Here is a 22,504-nt window from a genome sequence, read left to right on the forward strand (position 1 = left end):
GGATAGGGCTCTTGTGGAATGGTGGGATAGGGCTGTTGTGGAAACCAGCGAAGCATTACTTCTGCCACATATTGCGAGTAGATGTATCAGAAGAATCGAGTTATTACGAAATTTTTAAATATTTAAGTTTAATTAAGTTTGGACGTACCCATCAAAGGTGACGAGCCTGATAAAATTGGCCTGATTTTCCAAAAAAGGAAGAAAAACTCATGGAATTCTTTGAATCTTAATGACAATTACGCTATCAAATTTTTCGTATCAGAGAACCCCACTGTAGAGGTTTCAAGCTCCTATCTAAAAGAATGTGGAATTGTGTATTTTTTGCCAGAAGAAAGATTACGGATACGTGTTTATTTATTTGTTTTTTTTTCCAGAGGTAGTTTATTTTCTTCTGGCTGAATTTCTACAAGGATAATTTTCCATGGGGAAGTAATTCTGAGTGGTCTATTTTTCAGGGGAAATTTTTAACTTTGGGAATTTGCCAGAACTTCTATGCGAAGTTTTTCTTATGTAATGCTTTCTCATTGCCGACTCAATTTTACGCATGGAAATGTTAACAGTAATTGTCCATGGTAAATTTTCACCAAGCTTGAATTGTCTTGAGAGTAAATCTGTGGGGAGAAGGGATTTATCCGTGGATGTCTAGCCAGATTTCTTGGTATTACTTAAAAAACGATCAGAAACTAAATAAAAAACCAAGTTTTTTCAACTGAAAGTAAGGAGCAAAATTAAAACTTAAAGGAACAGACATTATTACGTATATGAGAGGGTTGCTGCTCTTCAACACCTCACTCTTTACGCTAACGTTTGAATTCCATCCCAATTCTCTTAGAAAGACTTCTTGTTTTTGATGTTTGAGAACGACTCCCGAATCATTGTTCCTTTTTTAGCGTAAAGAGCGAGGTTCTGAGGAGGAGCAACCCTCCTCATATACGCAACAATTTCTGTTCGTTTTAAGTTTTAATGTTGCTCCTTTCTTCGGTTGAAAAATACTTTTTTTTTATTTAATCACTTTAAGTAGTCTAATGAATTATCTTCGTCACGCATTAAAACAGGTTCTGCTCATTGACTTATCTTTCGAGTGTGAATCTTAGAGCATAAATTCGTTGGTGTATGTTTTTGATTTATATATTTTTTTTTCCTTATTTTGAGAAAGTTACGATATATTTAGTGAGTTCTTATCAATAGTAGACAAATGTGTTTAGTATCTGCAAAGATTGGTTAACATGGAAAAGAAAGTCGTTCTTGCATTAGACGTCGGAACGACAACGATTAGATGCTGTCTTTTTAATAAAGATGGCGAACTTCAAGGAACCTGCAAAGATTCGGTAAGTAGTAACTACTATTCTTTTTCTGCTGTTCTTATGGATACAGCTACGGAGCCATGTGTATGCAACTGGGAATACAAAATTTCCTCGAAATTAGTGAGATTCATTACACTTCGGGGTTGCTAATTGTATGATGACCTAGATAAACACCCCTTTCATACTTGACGACCAATGAAATGGGCCAAACCCTTTCGCCCCTGCAAACAGGAACTTCGCTACATCGTAGCATATATATTATGGTAAAAAGAAAATTTGACCAATTACACTTTTGCGATGCAGTTTAATGAGGCTCGACCATGAATTGCAACTAAGGAGGGGATAAGCAGTATCAAAATCTGAATTCTAGTGCTATAATTCTAAAATACCGCAAATAGCTTTTCTTACTATGAAAAATGGAGATTTGTTCAGAAACGTGTACACTGGTACACTTTTTAAAGCGTGATTACAACACAATTTTTGAATTTCAAGTTTATTACACTTTATTTTGCAGAGTTTGTGTGATTGACAATAAATAAGATGTGCACAAATAATAAAAAAGAAAGAAAGAAACTGTTGAGAATATGTATCTAGTAAAGAAAATAGAAAAAAACGTAGATTTTTTGACATAAACGTCTGCAATGTTGTATCAAGTGGAAAGCAAAAGTTTAAAGACAATATAAAACGAAATAATATAAAATGGAGAAATATTCTAAAAGCAAAAAGAAAAACATGTTGAAAGAAAACAACGTAAATGAAACCAAACTGAATAAAAAACAAAAAAGGTACCATTGCACAGTTCTGGCTCCTCTGAAGGATAAACACTATAAAACAAAAAGAATAGTACAACTTGATTCCTTAGTTAAAGCTCTTTTTGAATATAATATTTACTTCTCTATCCATGTCTCGCTCCCCCTATTAGCCTAGGATACATAAAAACAATGAAATACAGCATGTCTCTATTAATCAAATTATCATCTTTCCTTCTATATCTATCCTAATTTTAAAATCATTTTTTAATAATATTTCCATACAACAATTATGTTGCAACCACTTTGTGGAATGGTCTTCACGAGCCAAGAATACTATAAACTGTCTTAACAAACAAGGTACGACGCATCACGTGGTCATAAACAACAACAACAAAAAACTGATTATTTAGAGTTATATATAGGATTATTAGGAGGGGAAGGGGGTTGTACTGGTTATCAAACAGTTTCTGGTAACGAACTGTAAGTAAGGAGTGACCCGGATCAAAAGTAACCAAAACTCTAAAAACGAAATTTTTATTACAAATAGATATATCTAAAGAATCGGTTTATGTTGCTGATTTCGAATATATCAATTGCATTAAATTATTCCTACCTATCAAAGGCTTCGAGCCTCAGAAAGCTTGCCCGATTTTAAAAAAAAAGAAAAAACACCCCCTATAAATAACTGAGTCTCAATGAAAATGACCCCATCAGATTCAGCGTATCAGAGAATCCTACTGCAGAATTTGTATTTTTTTTCCCCAGAAGAAAGGTCACTGATGCATGTATTTGCTTGTTTTTTTTTTCGGGAGGTGATCGTATTGACTCAGTGTCCTAGAATATCGGGAGAGTGCTCATTTAAACGGAAATTAAAAGTTCTAGTGCCCCTTTTAAGTGCCATTTTTGAAGCATCGATAAATGCATATTGAAAATTTGCCTGATTTTGAAATAGGGATGAAACACCCCCTAAAATTAAAGGTATCTTAATGAAAATCACACCATCAGATTCAGTGCATCAGAGAACCTTACTGTAGAGATTTCAAGCTCCTGTATGCAAAAGCATAGAATTTTTTTTTTTGTCAGAAGACCAAGGATGCCTGTTTATTTGTTTGTTGGTTTTCTTTGCTTTTTTTTCCAGTGGTGATTGTATCGACCAAGCGGTCCTATTATATCGGGAGAGGGCTCATTTGAACGGAAATTGAAAGTTCTAGTGTGGTTTTTAAACGACCGAATAGATTGGAGGGTAGCCAGGCCCTCTTCGACGCCCCTTTTTTCCCATAATCGTCCGCTAAAAATTTTGAGATAGCCATTTCGTTCAGCCGAATAGCTGTAAATTTTGATTTGATTTTGAATTAAAATCAAGTAGTTTTGGGCCGTCAAGCCATGGCTAATTGTAGAAAAAGCCAAGCCAGATAGTCCGATTGAGTGAGAGGCAATCTGGCATAAGCCCTTATTAGGATTGTATAAAAATGATACCAGTTCAAATTTTAATTGATAAGTCTATCTATCATCCGTCCATGCGTCATTCCTAGGGTAGAACTAAGGTAGATAATCATAGAGCTAAAATAGTCATAGAAGCTATAGTTTTCTAAGTGTCTGGTTAAATAGTGTAGGTAAGCGGCGGGAGTAAGTATGACTTTCTTTTTGGACCAATACTTGTTTGTTAGCTTTTAGAAAGGCACGCCCACCTAGAGTCTCAGACAGGTTGACCACGAATTTAAAATTGACATAGCCTAGGACCACTAGATAGAGTGCCTGAAATGAGTGGTAAACAAGGCACGCCTACCTATGGTCTTAGGTAGGATGACCAAGAATTTAGAATTGACACAGGGCCATTAATTTGCGTGGAATGGCAGGCAAACAAGCATCCAAAGCCAAATTGGGTCATAAACTTAGACATTTGCACTACTAAAAACTTAATTCAATGTTAGTTGACCAACAAGTTGCCTGGAATTGCAAAGGGAATAAGCGTCCAAAGCCTAAATGAGCCTGTCTGCCTAGAGTGTGAGGCGAGTGAACCCATTTATAAGCTAAGACAGTTGGGCTACGAAAAAATGAATTAAATGAATTGGTTGACCAATATTTAGTTGACTGTTTATGTTTATGTCTTGGGTTTGACTGTCTAGGCTTGTCACAAGCTCGGGAAGTTTTACCAAAAAAAATGCCCAGATAATCAGTTAAATGGTCTTATCCCAGACTAGGCACCAGAGAAAAAAAATGTGTTTAATTAATTAATTAAAAATTTGCAACCGGAACCCCTTACGATAATCCACAGACCTTATATGAAGGGGTCACTATGGAAAAAAAGAGTGAAAAATGAAGTTGGCTGAAAATGCTGGACTGAGCAGAGGCAATGAATAGATACTATTTGGAAAGTGATTGGAGACGGCGATCACCCCCTCTCCGCCTATCCTAAAGAGAGAAGCTTGAATGCTATGCGGTGGACATGTGCTAGGTGGGATCTCATTGACTATCTGGTATTTAGTAGTTAATTAAAAATTTGCAACTGGAACCCCTGAAGATAATCCACAGACCTTATATGAGGGGGTCGCTAGAGAAAATAATAGTGAAGCCGAATATTTATGCCTTTGGAGATATCATGACCCCCCACAATGCGTGGGGAAGGTATTTAAATTATAAAATTTGCCCATTGTTTACGTTTAGTATTTGTCACGGGGATGTATGCATACAATTTTCGGGGGAGGGGGGACGAGTTTGCTGCTGGAGGTATTTTCCAAGGGGAAAATTTTCACGGGAAGGGAAGTTTCCTTACTTTAAGTTGAAAAAAATTGTTTTTTATATTTGAAAAAAGCGTCAGACATGGAATCCAACGGTGTTACTTTTTTATTTTATAGTGTTTCCTTCCGATGAACCGGATTCTGCAGTACTACAAATGACAAAAATGAAGATAAAAATGAGGAATTAGAAAAGTTGAAGCTTGAAAATAAAAAAATAAAATACAGTGGAAGTTGGAAATAAAATAAAATACCAAAATTCATAAGAGCCACAGCCTCATAGTGAGAACAGGGAGGTAATAGAAAAAAACAAAGGAAAGATAAAGATTGCGCTCAATTGCAAATTAATTCATTTCCCAGGGTTGCAATAAGCTAATGTTGTATTTGGTTTTGGTAAAATTGACTTTAGGTGGATATTAAAATGGATATTAAATGTAACTTCACTTTTCCCCCTGTATGCAAGTTCTGTATTCATTGTTACTTCTGCTATTTGCCAAATTTACTATGTTCAATATAAGTGTTGCTATAATATCTACATTGATGCTCATTAATTTGTTTCTTAGGTTCCTATTCTTTATCCAAGGCCGGGTTATGTAGAAATCGACCCTGAAGTACTGTTCAATGTCGTAACTAGTATCATTTCAACAACCCTGAAAAGTAAGTTTTGTTTATTTTCAAACTATTTTCTATGATAAGCTCATATTATCCAAATCTTGCAAGCTATTAACAAAATCTTGCAGGGTATTATGAAAATTTTGCCTGCTATTAACAAAATATCTTGATGATGATATAAAAACGTGTCTGATATCATGAAATCTGACGTAATGTTATCTAAATCGTTTCTCCTATTACCAAATCAAACAGTTAGTGGTAACGAACTGTAGTAAGGAGCGACCCGGCTCAATAGTAAACAAAACTCTAAAAAACGGAATTTTGATACCAATAGATATATCAAAAGAATTGGATTTTTACGCTGATTTTAAATGTATAAGTTTCATTAAATTTAGTCTTAGTCATCACAAGTTACGAGCCTGAGAAAATGTGCCTTGTTTTGGAAAATAGAGGGAAACACCACATAAAAGCTATACGATCTTAGCAAAAATCACACCATCGCATTCAGCGTATCAGAGAACCTTATTGTAGAAGTTTCAAGCTCCTATCTACAAAAATGTGGAATTTCGCATTTTTTGCCAGAGGACTGATCACGGTTGCGTGTTTATTTGTTTGTTTGTTTGTTTTTTTGCCCAGGGGTGATCGTATCGACCAAGTTGTCCTAGAATGTCGCGAGAGGGCTCATTCTAACATAAATCAAAAGTTCTAGTGCCCTTTTTAAGTGACCGAAAAAATTGGAGGGCACCTAGGCCCCCTCCCACGCTCATTTTTTCTCAAAGTCAACGGACCAAAATTTTGAGATATCCATTTTGTTCAGCATAGTCGAAACACATAATAACTATGTCTTTGGGGCTCATTTACTCCCCAACAGTCCCCAGAGGGGACTGCAAGTTACAAACTTCGACCAGCATTTACATACAGTAATGATTATTTGGAAGTGTACAGACCTTTTCAGGATGATTTTCGGTTGGGGGGCTGAGGGGAGGGGGCTACGTGGGAGGATCTTCCCTTGGAGGAATTTGGCATGGGAGAAGAGAAATTCCATGAAGGGGGTGCAGGATTTTCTAGCATTATTAAAAAAAAGGAAAAAATAAATATGAAATTTTTTTCCACCTCAAAGTAAGGACCAGCATTAAAACTTAAAATGAACAGAGATTGTTACGCCTATGGGGGTCCATCTCTTCCTAAATAGCTCGATCTTTATGCTAAAATATTTTTAGTAATTTTAACTATTTATTCTACAGCCTTTGTGATTCAGGGGTCTATCTTAAAGAATTGGAACAAAATTAAAGCTTTAGTATAAAGAGTGAGGTATTAACAAGGGGGCAAACCCCCTCGTATACATAATAAAAATATATGAATATAGAAGTTGGTTACGTAAATTAATTTGTAAGTTATGTATATTTTTTACTAATAAAAACGTTCGTTAAAAATTAAAAATTCTAGTTGCCTTTTTAAGTAATTAATGCAAAAACATGCATTAATTCAAAAACGTTCAGAAATTAAATAAAAAAACAAGTTTTTTTAACTGAAAGTAAGGAGCGACATTAAAACTTAAAACGTACAGAAATTACTCCGTGTATGAAAGGGGCTGCTCCTCCCTCAAAGTACCGCTCTTTACGCTAAAGTTATTTACTGTTTAATAAAGTAGAATTGAGAGAAAAAGTAAAACTTTAGCGTAAAGAGCGGGACGTTGAGGGAGGAACAAAACCATGCATGATATTATAAAATTTTACCTGATATTAACAAAAATATTTTTCTGGTAATATCAAAGCCTTTCAAGTCTGACATGATGTTATCTAAATCGTGTCAGCCATTATCAAAATTGACATTGTGCGCTCAAATCGTGCTTGTTATTATCAAGATTATCAAAATCTTGCCAAGTATTACAACGCCCTTGCCAAGTATTACCAAACTCTTGTATGATAATATCAAAATCTTGTCTGATATCATGAAACATCTTGCACTACTTTATCGAAATCTCAACTGGTATAATGCGAATCCTCCATGATAATATCAAAATCATATATTGCATTATTAAAATCATGCAAGTTATTAACAATACCTTGCGCGGTATTATCATTTAATGTCACAAGTTATTGACAAAATATTTTCAGCTACAGTCAAAACATGTCTGTTATTATCAAAATCGAATACGGTAATGTCAAAATCCTGTTACATATTTACAAAACTTAACATAGTGCTATCAAAATTATGTCTGATATTACCAAGAAAGTCAAATAGCGCCAAAACCTTGCATGTTATTGTCAAAGTCTTGCATGATATTACCAAATCCTGTTAAGCATTACAAAATCTTGTCTTGCATTATCTAAGTATTGTGAAATATTTTAAGAATCTTTTTTGGCATTACTTAAATCTTGCAAGTTATTATCAGAATCTAGAATGGTGATAGAAAAATCGTGTCTGGTACTACCAAAATTCTGCCAAATATTACAAAAACTTGTATGGTATTATAAAAGTTTTGTCTGATATTATCAAAATTCTTGCACTACCTTATCAAAGTCTTGCCTGATGTAACGAGAATCATATATTGCATTATCAAAACCTTAGATGGTATTATCAGAATCATACAAGGTATTAACTTGCATGGTACTATCAAATTCTTACCAGGCACTATCAAAATATTTTCTGGTACTATCAAAACGTGTCTAATATTGTCAAAATTCTAAATGGTATCATTAAAGTCATGTCTGTTATTACCAAAATTTAACATAGTGCTATGAAATCATGTGTGCTATTAACAAGATTATCAAAAACTTACAAAGTATTATCAAAATGCTCTGTGGTACTCCCAAAAACGTATTTAATATTATCTAGCCTCAAGATACTCGACACGATTTTGATAATCTTGATAATGACAAACACAATTTGATCACACTAAGTTAAATTTGGTAATAGCAGACATGATTTAAGTAACATCGTGCCCAATTTGATGATATCAGAAAGGTTTTGACATTATCAGAAAAATGTCTTTGTTAATATCAGGTAAAATTTTCATAGTACCAGTGAAGTTTTGTTAATAACTTGCAATATTTTGGTAATAACACGTAAAGATTTGATACTATCACAGAGGACTCATCATACCATGTTGGGATTTTGATAATAAAGCGCAAGATATTTGATAATTTCAGGGAAGATTTTGATAATATTACTCATGATTTTAGTAATACTTAACAATATTTTTTTTATAGGACGAGACACGATTTTGTTAGCACTATTCTATATTTTGATAATAAGAAGGATTTAGGTAATACCGAAAAGGATTCTCCAAATATCTCGCACTAAATTTGGAAATGCAAGGCAAGATTTTGTAATACTTAACATGATTTTGTAATATCAAGCAAGACTTTGATAATATCATGTTAGGTATTGAGAATCTTTGACAAGATTTTGATAATCTGTATAATAGGTAACTTGATTTTTGATAGCAATATATTGGATTTTGGTAATAACCGACACATTTTGATTGTAGCTGAAAATATTTTGTTAACAACTAGCGAGATTATGATAATACCATAAAAAGATTTTTTAATAGCTTGCATATTTTGATAATATCATGTATGGTATTTGTTATTTTCATATAGATTAGTCGGGATTTTGATATTGTAGTGCGAGATGATTCAAAATATCAGGCAAGACTTTGATAATATCAGGCACAAGTTTGGTAATACTTGGCAAGGGTCTTGTAATACTTGGAAAGATTTTGATAATCTTGATAATGACAAACATGATGTGATCGCACTATATTAAATTCACAATAATATTGGACACGATTTAGATAATATCATGTCAGATTTGACGATATCCAACATCTTTTGATAGTACCAGAAAGATATTTTTGTTAATATATGGGAAGATTTTCATAATATTATGAAAGATTTTGTTAATAATTTGCAAGATTTTGATAATAATATGTGAAGGTTTGAGAATATTGTAGAGAACTCTCATTATACCATGTATATTGCACAAGTAGTTTGATAATTTCAGACATGATTTTGATAATATCACACAGACACTTGGCAAGATTTTGATAATAACAGAAATGATTTTGATAAACACCATTTCAAATTTTGATAATATCAGGCATATTTTAATAGTACCAGAAAATATTTCTAATGATGCTAAGTGGTTGATTCATATCGTGTATGACTAGATTTTCTTATAATTGACGAGCTTTTGATAGTGTTGTGCAAGATTGAGATAATCTTGCTATGATTTTTACAATAACATACACGAAATTGATATCATCATTGTAGATCATGATAATACTTTTTTAATATTAGGTAAGCTTTTGATAATACCATGCATGATTTTATTAATAACTTTCAAGACTTACGTAATATCAGAGAGGACACTCATAATATCTGGTAAGACTTTGATAATGCAATACAAGATTTTGTGTTACCTAGCAAGATTTGTTTGTATCGTGTAAGACATTAAAATACTGCAATGTAAGATATTTGATAATATCAGAGAAGTTTTGATCATATTTGTCAAGATTTTGGTAATCTTAATTATAACAGACACGATTTAGATAGCATTATGTTAAATTTTATTAATAGTGGAAATGATCTTGATAGCATTATATTATATTTTAGTAATGGCACCCACGTTTTGATTGTAGCTGAAAATATTTATTTAATGTCATTTAAAATTTTGATCTTATGCAAGATTTTGTTAAAAACTTGCAAGATTTTCATATTATCATGTATGGTTTTGATAGTACCATAGAGAATTTTCATTATACTAGTCGAAACTTTGATATTGTAGTGCAAGATAATATCAGACGGTACTATGATAGTACCACACAAGATTTTAGTAATACTTGGAAATATTTGATAATCTTCTTAATAGTAGATACGATTTCATAGTACTACACTAAATTTGGGTAAAAGCAGACATGATTTTTACGACACCATTTTATATTTTGGTATTGGCAGACACGTTTTGATTGTAGCTGAAAATATTTTGTTAGTTTTATTTCAGATTTCGATAATACCATGCAAGATTTTGTTAATAACTCGATTTTGGTGTTTATAAAGCATTTTGATAGAGCAAGATTTTGATATTATCACGTATGGTTTTGATATTATCATAGAGAATTCTCATTATATTATTCGAGATTTTGATATTGTAATGCAAGATGCTGGATAATATCTGGCTGGGTTTTGATAGTACCACACAGCGTTTCGTTAATGCTTGGCAATATTTTTGCAATGTTGTTAATAGCAGATACTATTTCATTAAACTACTTTAAATTTGGGTAATAGCATATATGATTTTGATGAAACCATTTTATGTTCTTATATTATCGGACACTTTTTGATAGGACCAGAAAATATTCTGATAACGCTAGGTACGATTTTGATAATATTATGTAAGATTTTGATAATGCAATAGAGGATTCTCGTTATATCAGGTGAGATTTTGATAATGTAGTGCAAAATTTTTGATTATATCAGACAAGATTTTGATAATACCACACAAAATTTGGAAACACTTTGCTGAAATTTTTACCAATATCACAGTCTATTGTCCTATGGAATCATTCCAAAATATTCACTTGAAAGAACAATTTGCTAATAAAAAAGGTAAAGAATATGGCATTGGACTTTACACTCCCTACTGGCGGTACTGATCTCCATTTTTTGGCCCTTCAGCCAGGAAGTGCAATGGGGGTCAGGGGCCAACCATCCCCGTGCTTACGTAAACCCTTCCTGTTTACCTTCCCCAGATTTCTTCAGGTACCCATTTAGAGCTGGGTTGACTAACCTGTCAAATTTGTGTAGATATTATTTCAAATTGTCTATGTCAACTGATTATCAGTATGTTATGTCCAATTCTAATATGGACCTATTATCCCTATCATAACGCCAAAATGCAAAGGAACATTTTCATTGAAACAATGTTGCATACAGTATTACACATTATTGATATCATTGAACAACTTTGGGCATTTTTAATCTGTTCCATAAAATAATTCATCATGTTCTCTCTTGACAGTGTAGCTACTCTGTTCTCTTAATTCATAACCAGTAGAATAATCATTTATCCACTTGATTTAGATACAATTTTTAGTATGATGTCATCTAAAGGTTGAATATGCATTTTGACATTGGTATTATTGGGTTCATTAACTATATCTGTTTTCGTAGAATCGTCTTTATATTCCCTTGATAATATTCTCTACTTATACCATTTTTACTTTACTTGCAATTTCACTGTCTATTATCACACTATTTCTACATAGGTAGCAGTTTCGACATGTAGACAAGATATGCTTTATGATATTGATACAGCAGTAAGCCTGTCTTCTTTTTGCCTTCAGTTAAATGCTAGTATCCGAAAGATGGCGATAGGATTTATCAAGCGATAACGTGTTACCAGAACCATTAGTAAGAAATTTCCACTCTTCATCGACTATTATTTTTATACTTGAATTTTGTTTGGGTGTTATCATATCCGGAATTGTTACTTTCGCATATCCACCATCAGTAATGCAAATTTAATCCCCCACTGTCATGACAATGCACGCATACGTGTTTCCAATAGTGTCACCACTAGTACTTGTTTTGTAGATTAAATATTTGTCTTTGTCAGCATTGAACACAACAATAACTTTATCATACACTAACGCTTTCTTGGAATATTTCATCTTTACTTTTTTTTAAATATGATCTAAGTGTTTATTCTTCCAGTGCAAAATTAATATTTATCAAAACCGTACAATAAGCCAACTACTGTCGATGACCATCCATAGAGAGCCACGGGCCGGCCGCATAAAATATTGGAAACGTAACAAAGTAATTCAATGAAATATTCTTAATTAAATAATGGCACGTGCAATACTACATATTTACATAAGAAATTTTATATGGCGTAATGTGGCACTCCACAAGCTTTTATCATGCTCAAACATATAATAGTTCACTTTTCGGTGATAACGGTCATTTTCTTCATATTCCACGGTCAATAACAAGAGTGCATATTCAAATATAATATCACAAGATAATCTGTTCAAGCCAATAGCACCAAAATTTACTTTTCATATTTTTGAAATACAAAATGAAAATGATATACATATACTACTCATGTTTTACAGTTATGACAGATTAGTTTTACAGATTATGAGCAAGCGTTCAATTCTGCTGACTGATGAGCTTTAGCTAAGGTTTCACCCTTGTATGGTATATCAGACAAATATGCTAAAGTAATTAGTGCTATATATGAGAATAACATTGCTGCGGTTACGTTAGGAAATGAAGTCAGCAGCTGATCTAACATTAAATCAGGAGTTAGGCAGGGTAGTATTTTATCACCCTTTATATGGATCATTTTGATGGACTTTGTCTTAAGAAGCACAGGAAAGGCAATGGGAGACCTCGGAATCAAATGATGGGGGGGGGTGGGAACTGTCCTGGACTTAGATTATGCTGACGATTTAAGCATCTTAGATGAAAGTGTGAGCAAAATAAATGAACTTTTAGAGGTTTTGCAAGTTCAGGGTGCTAGAATAGGTTTGAAAATAAATGTTAAGAGGACTAAGTCGCTAGAGCTAGCAATAAGTGAGGATGAAAAGGTGATGTTGGGCAACGAAAAGATTGATCAGGTGGGCAGCTTCACTAACCTTGGTAGTATTATTACTACAGACGGTGGTAGCAGAGAAGATGTTAAAAGTAGAATGACCAAGGCTCAGGGTGTTTTTTCACAGTTAAAAAGTTTGGAAGAATAAGAAGAAAGGTGTGCAAATCAAGATTAGAATATTGGAAGCTACAGTGGTCAAATATGGCTCTGAAGCATGGGCGCTCCGAAAAGCAGACGAAGATTTGCTAGATGTTTTCCAGAGAAATCTTCTACAGATTGTTCTCGGTACCCGGCTAACTGACCGTATTCCAAACAGTAGGCTGTATGAAAAGTGTGGTTTAATCCCGCATTCTAAGGCTTTAATTAGAAAAAGGTTGAGATGGCTATGGCATATTATGCGGACAGATGATAATATATTGCCAAATATTGTCCTTTTCGGCGAACCGTTTATGGCTAAACAGAAAGCAGGTCTTCCGCAGTTGAGGTGGGAGGATATCATAAAGAAAGATTTGAAGGATATAGGAACTTTTTTTTGGGGGGGGGGTGTAAAGAGGGAGACTTTGAACATATTGGGATGGAGGAGGAGAGTACGTATCTGTGTTGTTCTCAGGCGGCTTTGTGCTGCGGTGAGATGTAAGTAGTAGTAGTACTATTTGTTTTTATTTCAATTTACTGTTCATTTTATTTTACGTTCGTTTTTATAGTTTAGTATCTTATCAAGCAAATTTATGCTGGTTTTAAATATGACGGCGAAAACTTGTATTCAAAAACCAGCAGGTTATTTCAGGCGGTTCTTATGAAATTTTTTTCCTGAATCGTCTTTATTTTTCTTACAGCCGTATCTTTGAAAGATTGAAGTTTTTATCTTCTTTTTTCTTTTCAATTTTATGTTAGTAAAATATTAGTTTTTTTCTTTGTCTTTGCTTTTAAATCTTTTCAGAATACGTGTTTCCTAAAATTAGCGCCGTTCCCGCTGTTCCAATAAACTAAAAAAAGAAATGTTATAAAATTATAGTAGTGTGAAATCGAACATTCATTTGTTTGGCCATGCGTGGAATCACAAATTTAAGAGGTTTCAGTAATCTTTGGATTTAAAACTTAGATTTAAAATGCTACCCCAATTTTTCCTGTACTTCCTTGTATTACCAACCAAAGTACATCATTAGCTGATTTATCATAAAATAAAAAGCATTCAATCAGCCATGATTTTGGAAATTTACTGCAGTTATTTCCTTGTCTATCTCGGAGAACCCGGCTTGGTTTTTGTCCTAAATGCAAAACAACACTCTGCCAAAGGTAACGCCTTGGTCTTTCGGGTTGACTCTCTATTTGCGGCTCATTTTTCTTTTCTTCATGATGACGTATTTTTTTCTATTTTCTTAGTCCAATCTTTTACACATAGCATATTTCACGATTTTGACTTGTTCCCAATTTTAATAGAGTTTTGCACAACTAATTTTATTTATTTTTTTTATTTTTAGAATTTAATTACTCTGCAGATGAGGTAAATTGTCTTGGAATTGCTACATTGAGGGGCTCATTCACTACGTGGAGTCGTAAAACTGGCAAACCTTTCCACAATATCATAACTTGGAAAGACCTTAGAGCGATTGATGTTGTTCAATCGCTCAACTGTTCATTTGCTTTAAGAGTAAGTGTAAAACTGTGATTTTCTATTCGATTATGTTTTGAAGCCAGTCTTAAACAATAGATATTGTTGTTGCACAATGAAATATTGGCGGATATTTTGATATCCTTTGTGACACATTTTTAGAAACATAGTTTTATAGAGTAAAGCTGCTTTTACATTAGCTCCTACGTTTGTTTATTTGTTCGTTTACTTGTCAAAGAGTTTGTCTGACGATAGGAATAAAAAGAAAAAAAATTATAGCATCCACTCGTTCATGATGATCAATGAAAAGTAGGTTGCACTCTCACCATAATACAACATTGTAGGTCCTCCTCCCCTATAAAGAACTTTTTTCAAGAGTTTTAACTAGATCGAAGTTGAAACTCTGTTGATCTTTCGAGAGATTAACAAGTGAAAATGACATCATTTTTATACAATTCTGAAAAAAGGCTTATGCCAGCTTTGCCTCTCACTCAGAGTATCTGTCTTGATTTTTCATCAATTAGCCATGGCTTGATGGCAACTTGATTTTAGATGGCAACTTTTTGGTCACTTAAAAGGGCACTTTAACTTTTGATTTTCACTCGAACGAGGCCTCTACCGATCTCTGAGGACCATTAATTTGATATGATCACCCCCGAAAAAAAAACAATAAACGCACATCCGTGATCATTCTTTCGACGAAACCCTCCAGTCACCTTTGAGTCTTAAAAAGGCCCCTAGAATTTTCAATCTCCATTAAAACCCCTCCTAATTTTTTAAGACCACCCATTCCATATGGAGGGGTTCTGGAAATATAATATTAAATGAATGATACATTTGAGAATATGGCCATTTGCTACGGGCAACGCAGGAGTGTTGCCTCTAAATAAGTATGATTCTTCACCCAGCTAAGATTCGAGCTAGAAAGTACCACTCTGGAAGAACTTTCTCTCATTCCTTTTTTGTTGCGATCATGTTTTGTATTTATGGATCTTTTGTTAATTTTATCGTTTTCTGAGTCTAAATACTACTTTTGTTCTTTTGTGTACTGAACCATGGACCATTTACTAAGTATTTTCATTTTCGTATTATTTTATAAAGCCCATTTTCTTCTTTTACAAGTCTCGGCATGGATCAGTTAGTTATTTTAGTGCCTTTTCTTTCAATGTATCAGAAACTTCACGAACACTGGCTAGATTAGAGTATAATTTTACCTAGGTTCAAATATAATAAGTACTTCTTTCTTGTAGGCCTTAAATGTTGGGTCGTGGGTGCTACACTTGCTGACAAGGAAGAATCGTTTTTTAGGAGGACGAGTTCTTAAGTTTATGAATGGACAGGTATTTGGCTTTGATCATTGACTGACCTTAATTTGCCATTTTCAGAAAATAAGAATAATTCTCGAGACTATGCCACCGTTCTTTTTTATAAACTGAGAATAAAAACAGAACAGCATATGACGATTGAAAGTCCACAGGGATGCTGATCTAACTCTCATTGACCCTCAAGTTTGTTTTATTCCACGCTAAATTGTTTCAAACCTTCTAGTATGTTATGCAGACTGAAGATTAAGTCTATTGTGATTATGTGTTTTTTCCTTGATAAATTAATATTATTAAATAAAATTAAATAAAAAATATTTTTTTTAACTGAAAGTACAGGAGCAACATTAAAACGACATTAAAACAAGAAGAACTTATTCTGTATATGAAAAAGGCTGTACCTTCCTCAACGCCTCGCTCTTTACGCTGAAGTTTAACTCTGTCACAACTCTACTTTTAAAACAATAAAAAATTTAGCGTAAAGAGCGAGGCATTGAGGAGGGGACAGCCCATTTCATATTCGGAATAATTTCTTTTAGTTTTAAGTTTTAATGTCGCTCCTTACTTTAAGCTAAAAAACTAGTTTTTTTATTTAATAGAACAACCAAAGAGCATAGTAATCAAATGATTAACGAACACTTTCGCACTATATAAAGGAAAGGAGATTACACAGAGGAAAAGAAAATTCGAATATTTGTAAAAGTAAAACGTGTTAAACAACGGGGAGTAAATCCCCTGTGTACACATTGACCCCGTTGGGCTTGTTTAATCAAATACTTCGGACCAAAAATTCCTTTGTATTGGATTAAGTTAAATTTCATTTAAGTATTAAATAACTAGTTAATGTTAATAAGTATATGTATAATTATGCATACGAAATGTCTGCCAACTCGAATACCAGTTCTATTGGCTCAGTTGCCAAAAGTATACTGCATTATTTACTATCCAAACGAAGTTTTCACCTTGAAATGGTTTTATGATTACAACCATGAGTATTATCCCCAGGGACATGCGAGTTTCTTTTGGTACCGAAACCCACATTTTATTCGACATTTTTCCGACAAGAAACGTAATGCTTTTGTGTTATTGACGCTTGCTGACTTCGTATAAATATTCATATCAAGCCTGCTAATCGTAGTGAAAATGTCCACCAAAAACATGTTATAAAATGAGAACAATTAAGAAACTAATATATAGATAAATCTTCTTTTTTTTTAACCGAGTAATATATTACGATTTGAAAAAACATTGATCAAATCAGCTTTCTATTCTATTTCTTGTCATACATATTTTTTTAATATTATCGGTAATAATACAACTTCATACACTTGCACATATATGGCGAGACTTTTGTGAGACAATTGGAGGCTCTGTAATTTATGGATTTGAAAAAAGTAGTAGGCTTGCAAAATAATTTTAGTAGTTTGGTTCTTAAAGGTGACCTGGGTTTACCAATTTTGTGGCATCAGGGCATTTTAAAGATGATCAAGTTTTGGTTACAGATATTGTTTGTCCCGATAACCGTCTAGCAAAGGTGGCTTACAATGAGATGTTGAAATCTTCCAAAAAGGTAACATGGCCTAAACATGTTAAAGCCCTTCTTGATAATGCTGCATTTTCCTGAGCATGGAACGAGGGCCAGGATTCCCATTGTATACCTGATGATTTCCTTAGTATGTTGGATTTGCACCTTCAGGACCAGAAGATTCAGGTTTGGCTGACTGGTTTTGGAAAGTCATGGACTCTAAGGTTATTTAAGCAGATTAAAGTAGTGTGAGGAGATGAGTTTTACTTGAGACTGAACCTACCGCGGAGGGCACTGAAGTGCGGGTTGCTGGTACAAGCAAATTGTGTGCTATTACATAGTAGACATTGGGATTCTTATGAGGACGATGGCCCAGGAGGTAGGTGCCCTTCCCAACTTTTTGGGGAGTTTGGAGATGACCTGGAACATTTTTTGAGTAATTGCTTAAGTTCGGGGTGCAAGAGGGGCTCCACATCTGAATAGTTAATGGGCATGGGCTATCCTTCAGAGGAAAAGCAGTGGTGGTTCTGGCCACTTCAATTTGCTTATGCTTACAGTAAGTATTAAGTATTATTATTTAAGTGTTATAGTAAGTAAGTAACTTACTGCCATCTACGACCTCTACTTTATTTTAATAAAGATATAATTTAGAAACTACAAAATGATTATAAATTGTAGATTATAAATTTCAAACTTGCACCCCTAAAATTCCTGAGCCCGGGACAAGTGTCCCCTCAACCCCTCTTCTCTAAAACCATCTGCGGGGAAAAGGGTGCTAGAAACCTTGTAAAAAACACAAGCCTAAAGGTTTTTCTATAGATGTCTGAAAATTCTGATGATTTTGTTCCACATTTTCTCCCATTAGTCTAAGGGAAAATCAAGCCTCTTTGTTGAAAGGAAACATTACAAATATGAGCCAAAGCTGAAACCGGACCATTAATTCAATAGTGTTTGTTAATTAATTTGGTTAAAGTTGAGTTGTTTTTACTGTTAAGACTGTCTTCAATTTCTGTTATTTTGTTACTATAAGAAGCCGTGGATGGGAACCATATCTCTTTTCAACACTATTTTCTTCTTGTCCTACTTTCCATTGCTTTATAAAGTTCGTTCTGTGACGAAGAAAGGAAGTAAGGAGTTGTGCACTTTATTGGTATTATTAGCTTGTTAGGACCAATTAAAATTGATACAAATTATATTTATAATAACGTTATGAAATATATCGAAGTTGAGAGCTGGACAAAGCTGATTTTTTTGGAACTGGTAAAAGAAATTCTTCTTTATGGAAAATTCCCTCGGAAATTTCTTTACATTTGAAATAGCGACAGTATTTTCAATTTAAAGTATTCGAAAAAAAAAGTCTTAATTATTAACTTACTTGTTGAGCATACCTTATATTAAATAAAACTTTCCAGGTATGCCAGTCGGGTGGAAAAAATTGACACCTAGAGTTTGAAAATTACCTTCCCCTCGTATATTATATTTGTATTATATTATGAATATTAAAATTATATTTGTACATTTTCAGAAGGGGGGGGGGTAATTTTTGTATCTCAAAACTTCCTTTAATCAAGCGAAGCTTGGTTAAGGGAATTCTTAAGGGGTTAAGGGTCTCTTAGTGCTGCATATTAAAGATGATAACAGTAGGTAAAGAGTATGGGTTGGTACCCCTTATTTATGAGCATTAAATATCCGAATTCTGAGAAAGACATACATATATTGTTTGGATTCACTTTATCCTACTTGTTGCAGACATTTCGTACAGCATGCTAATGCTGAGATAAAAGTAACAAAAGTAGCGCTCGTCTTACGTGAAATGCAATTAATAGCAATAAAACTCCTCAGCACACTTATGTCAGATCTTTTTTGGAGCTGGTTGAAGAATTATTTAGAAAAGCCAAAATACCAAAAGTTAATCCGGTGTTGTACATAAAGGCAATTCTACATTTACGGGCTAGCAGATTGATCCAAAACGCAAGAACGTTATCAGCGCTCACTAGGCATTTCAATTACAAATAAGAGACTTTGGAGCTATATTGGAGTTTTGATTTAAGTATTGGAAGTAAAAAATAAAAAAAACTAATTGATTTCTTGGTCCCTCCGCCAAACTAACTTTTATGACTACGCTACAACCAATTTGACCTATTTAGCTGCCGTACAATCATTATTATAAAAAGCAATAAGTTTTAACTTATTCAATGAATAAAAAAATCTGGTTTTCAATATTTTTTTGTTTTCAGTGATTCCATATCTGTCCTATTTGGAGATGTAGAGAGTGCATTCAAATCCATTTTTAAAGTTTTAAAACAAGAATGTCTCATATTAAACTGATTGATTTTAGAAAGTAAAAGACCCGTACCTGTCATGGTAAACAATTTGACTTGAGCAAACGCAGCGAAACAAAAAGTATAGTATAGTTTCGTAATTTGGCCATTCACTAGTTTCATCTATTTACTTGATGATACGGTTTCGAAGGCGAAGGCGGAAGCCCTTGTTTTTGTGTTTTTTTATATTAAAAATATGGATGGATTAATTCAAAAGAAATCATCTTCTTAAAGTAAAGAACGAAATTTAAGACTAAAACGAGCAACCGTTTTAAGCTACTTAATGATTTTTCTCCAAATTATTGGGGGGCAACTGTTCCCCTTACCCCCTCCCTCAAAGACACCACTGGGTGCACCATGGCTCCCAGGTATCTTGGAGACCTCTTATAGGGAGCCAATTATTGTGGTGGAAAGTTTTATAGAGATTGTGTCAGAGGCACGGAAATTATAATTTCAAAGTGTTGAGTGCTATTGTTTGATTTGTTCAATTTTTATATTTTTCTATCTTTTTTTATGTAAATGGCCAATAGCTTTCTAATATTTATGTATAATAATGTCATACATAACGCAGTCCAATGTTAGTATATAACTTTGAAAAAAAATCTGTTTCAAACCCTACGTTTCACCTTCTGTGCCTAAATAGAATAAATAAAACTTACAACTACTATGATAAAAACAAACATCTAAAGCTACATAATATACCACTCAATATACAATTATTGTCCACATTTTGAAGAGACTAAACAAAACCAAATAGAAGATAGTATTTCCGTGCTATGACTTAGCTTTAGTGTCAGCTACTTCATTGTATTTTTTTTTGAAATGATCCAACATCAAAACCACTAGTTGATTGTGAGATGTATGGAATGAAAAAAGAAAAACAAAAGAAAATATCATTCTAAGTTGTTTTTCGATACCAAATAATTCAGTTCTTAGTATATAATGATTTCATGTCTATTTTCTGTTTCATTACTATTCGGTTTTGTCATAGTTTGTATGCTGTTCTAAAGACAATTGTACAATTTTCAGGTAGCGCCAAGATTATTATGGGCCATAAAAAACATACCTCAGCTATCAAAAGCAATTGAGGAGGAGGACGCCTTGTTTGGCTGTGTTGATACTTGGCTTGTTTACATGCTTACGAACAAAGGCCATTATATTACCGACATCTCTAATATCAGTGGAACTGCAATTTATGATCCGTACGACCAGAATTATGCATTAAAAATTATGAGACTTTTTGGAATGCCTAATAATTTGAAGCTTCCAGAAATAAAACCATCAAGATATGATTTTGGACGAACAGATAAAACATATTTCGGTGCCATGATTCCCATTGCATCACTGGTAGTATTTTCTTTTTAAGGTATTTATATCACAGTGGCGCACTTGGTCCATATATCTTATTAGCTTAGCGCCAAAGTAAACATATTTGGACCAGTGCCCATATGCACCATCAATGCGCATAAGCATATGTGGCTATTAAAAACTGTACCAAAAAAATTTCAAAAATTTTCGTCACAAGAGAATCTTATCAAATAAATAGTGATTAAAAAACTGGAAGTAAATGTGACTTGGACCAATACTCACCAAAACTATAAATATAATTCTCATGACAATTGCTATGCCGGCAGTATTGGTTTTTTATGTTGATTCTAAATATATACAATTCTTTCAGTTTATTATGACTCACTCATTACCAAAAATCTGAGAAAATTTGCCTGACGAAAAAAGAAGAAACACCCCCCAAAAAGCAAGCGATCTTATTTAAATCCCATTATTAGATTCATCGTATCAGAGAATCCTTCCACAGAGGTTTCAAGCTCCAATCTTCAAAATATGGAATTTCGCATTTTTTTTTTCAGAAAAAACATCGTCAATGCATGTTTATTTGTTTTGTTTTTTCCCAGGGTATTGTATTAAACTGAAGGTCCCAGATAATTGGGAGGGAGCTGATTCAAATGTAAATTTAAAGCTCTTTTTTAAGTGACCATAAAGATTGCGTCAGGAGAAAGTCTTGTTTTCTTGTTATTTTAGGGCACCAAACTACACTTTACTCCGAAGAGAACGAATTTGCTGTCAATTTAAATTCTGATGAGGTAATTGATTTAAAAGTGTCAATAACTACATTTTAGGCTTCCCACTTGCAAAAGAAGCAATGCACCACGGTGGCATTACTGAATTCAACCATGTTGATTCTCTTTATTCGTAATGAAATTGGGCTACGTTTGGTAATCTATAATTGCGTATCATCTATAATGAGGGGAGGGTAAGTCATTGTTTAGGTGGGGAAGGGAAGATTCCTAAAAAAGTACATTTTAATGGACAAACTGGTTACTCTTCATGAGGTTTCAGATAAATGTTGAAAGAGGTAGGGTGGGAGTAGGAATTAATTAAATTGTTTCTCTGTACAGCTAAAATGTTACATTTCCATATCTACCAACACAGAAGTGAAAAAAGCAAGGCAGGTCATCATCACCCCGCCAGGAAACTTCTTGGAGATTGCAAATACTGCTAGGAACTTAGTTTTCAGCTATTTTAAACATTTTTTTTTGTTTAAATGAAGTACTTTAATGTATTTAAAGAAATGCTCGTAATTTTTTATCAATAAGAAAATCCTGTTGTAGAGGTTGTGATGGCTTCAGTTGGGTAGAAGATCAAAAGTCTCACAGAATTTCCATCCATACAAACAATAATACTCCTTTTCATCCGGCCA

The 22,504-nt window shown here is 33.6% G+C and overlaps 1 protein-coding gene across 1 annotated transcript in view; it reads left to right on the plus strand.

Annotated features, from left to right (window-relative positions):
* Positions 1-755: 755 nt before the first annotated feature.
* Positions 756-22,504, plus strand: part of LOC136032967 (putative glycerol kinase 5) — a 41,865-nt gene continuing 20,116 nt past the window's right edge. Inside the window, exons 1-5 of the mRNA XM_065713464.1 lie at positions 756-1,328; positions 5,355-5,448; positions 14,490-14,659; positions 15,871-15,960; positions 20,818-21,135. Of these exons, the coding sequence (XP_065569536.1) occupies positions 1,227-1,328; positions 5,355-5,448; positions 14,490-14,659; positions 15,871-15,960; positions 20,818-21,135 (774 nt within the window). The 5' untranslated portion in view covers positions 756-1,226. The remainder of the gene's footprint in view (positions 1,329-5,354; positions 5,449-14,489; positions 14,660-15,870; positions 15,961-20,817; positions 21,136-22,504) is intronic.

The sequence above is a fragment of the Artemia franciscana genome, chromosome 11 (assembly GCF_032884065.1).
Source record: "Artemia franciscana chromosome 11, ASM3288406v1, whole genome shotgun sequence".
Classification (NCBI taxonomy): Eukaryota; Metazoa; Arthropoda; class Branchiopoda; order Anostraca; family Artemiidae; genus Artemia; species Artemia franciscana.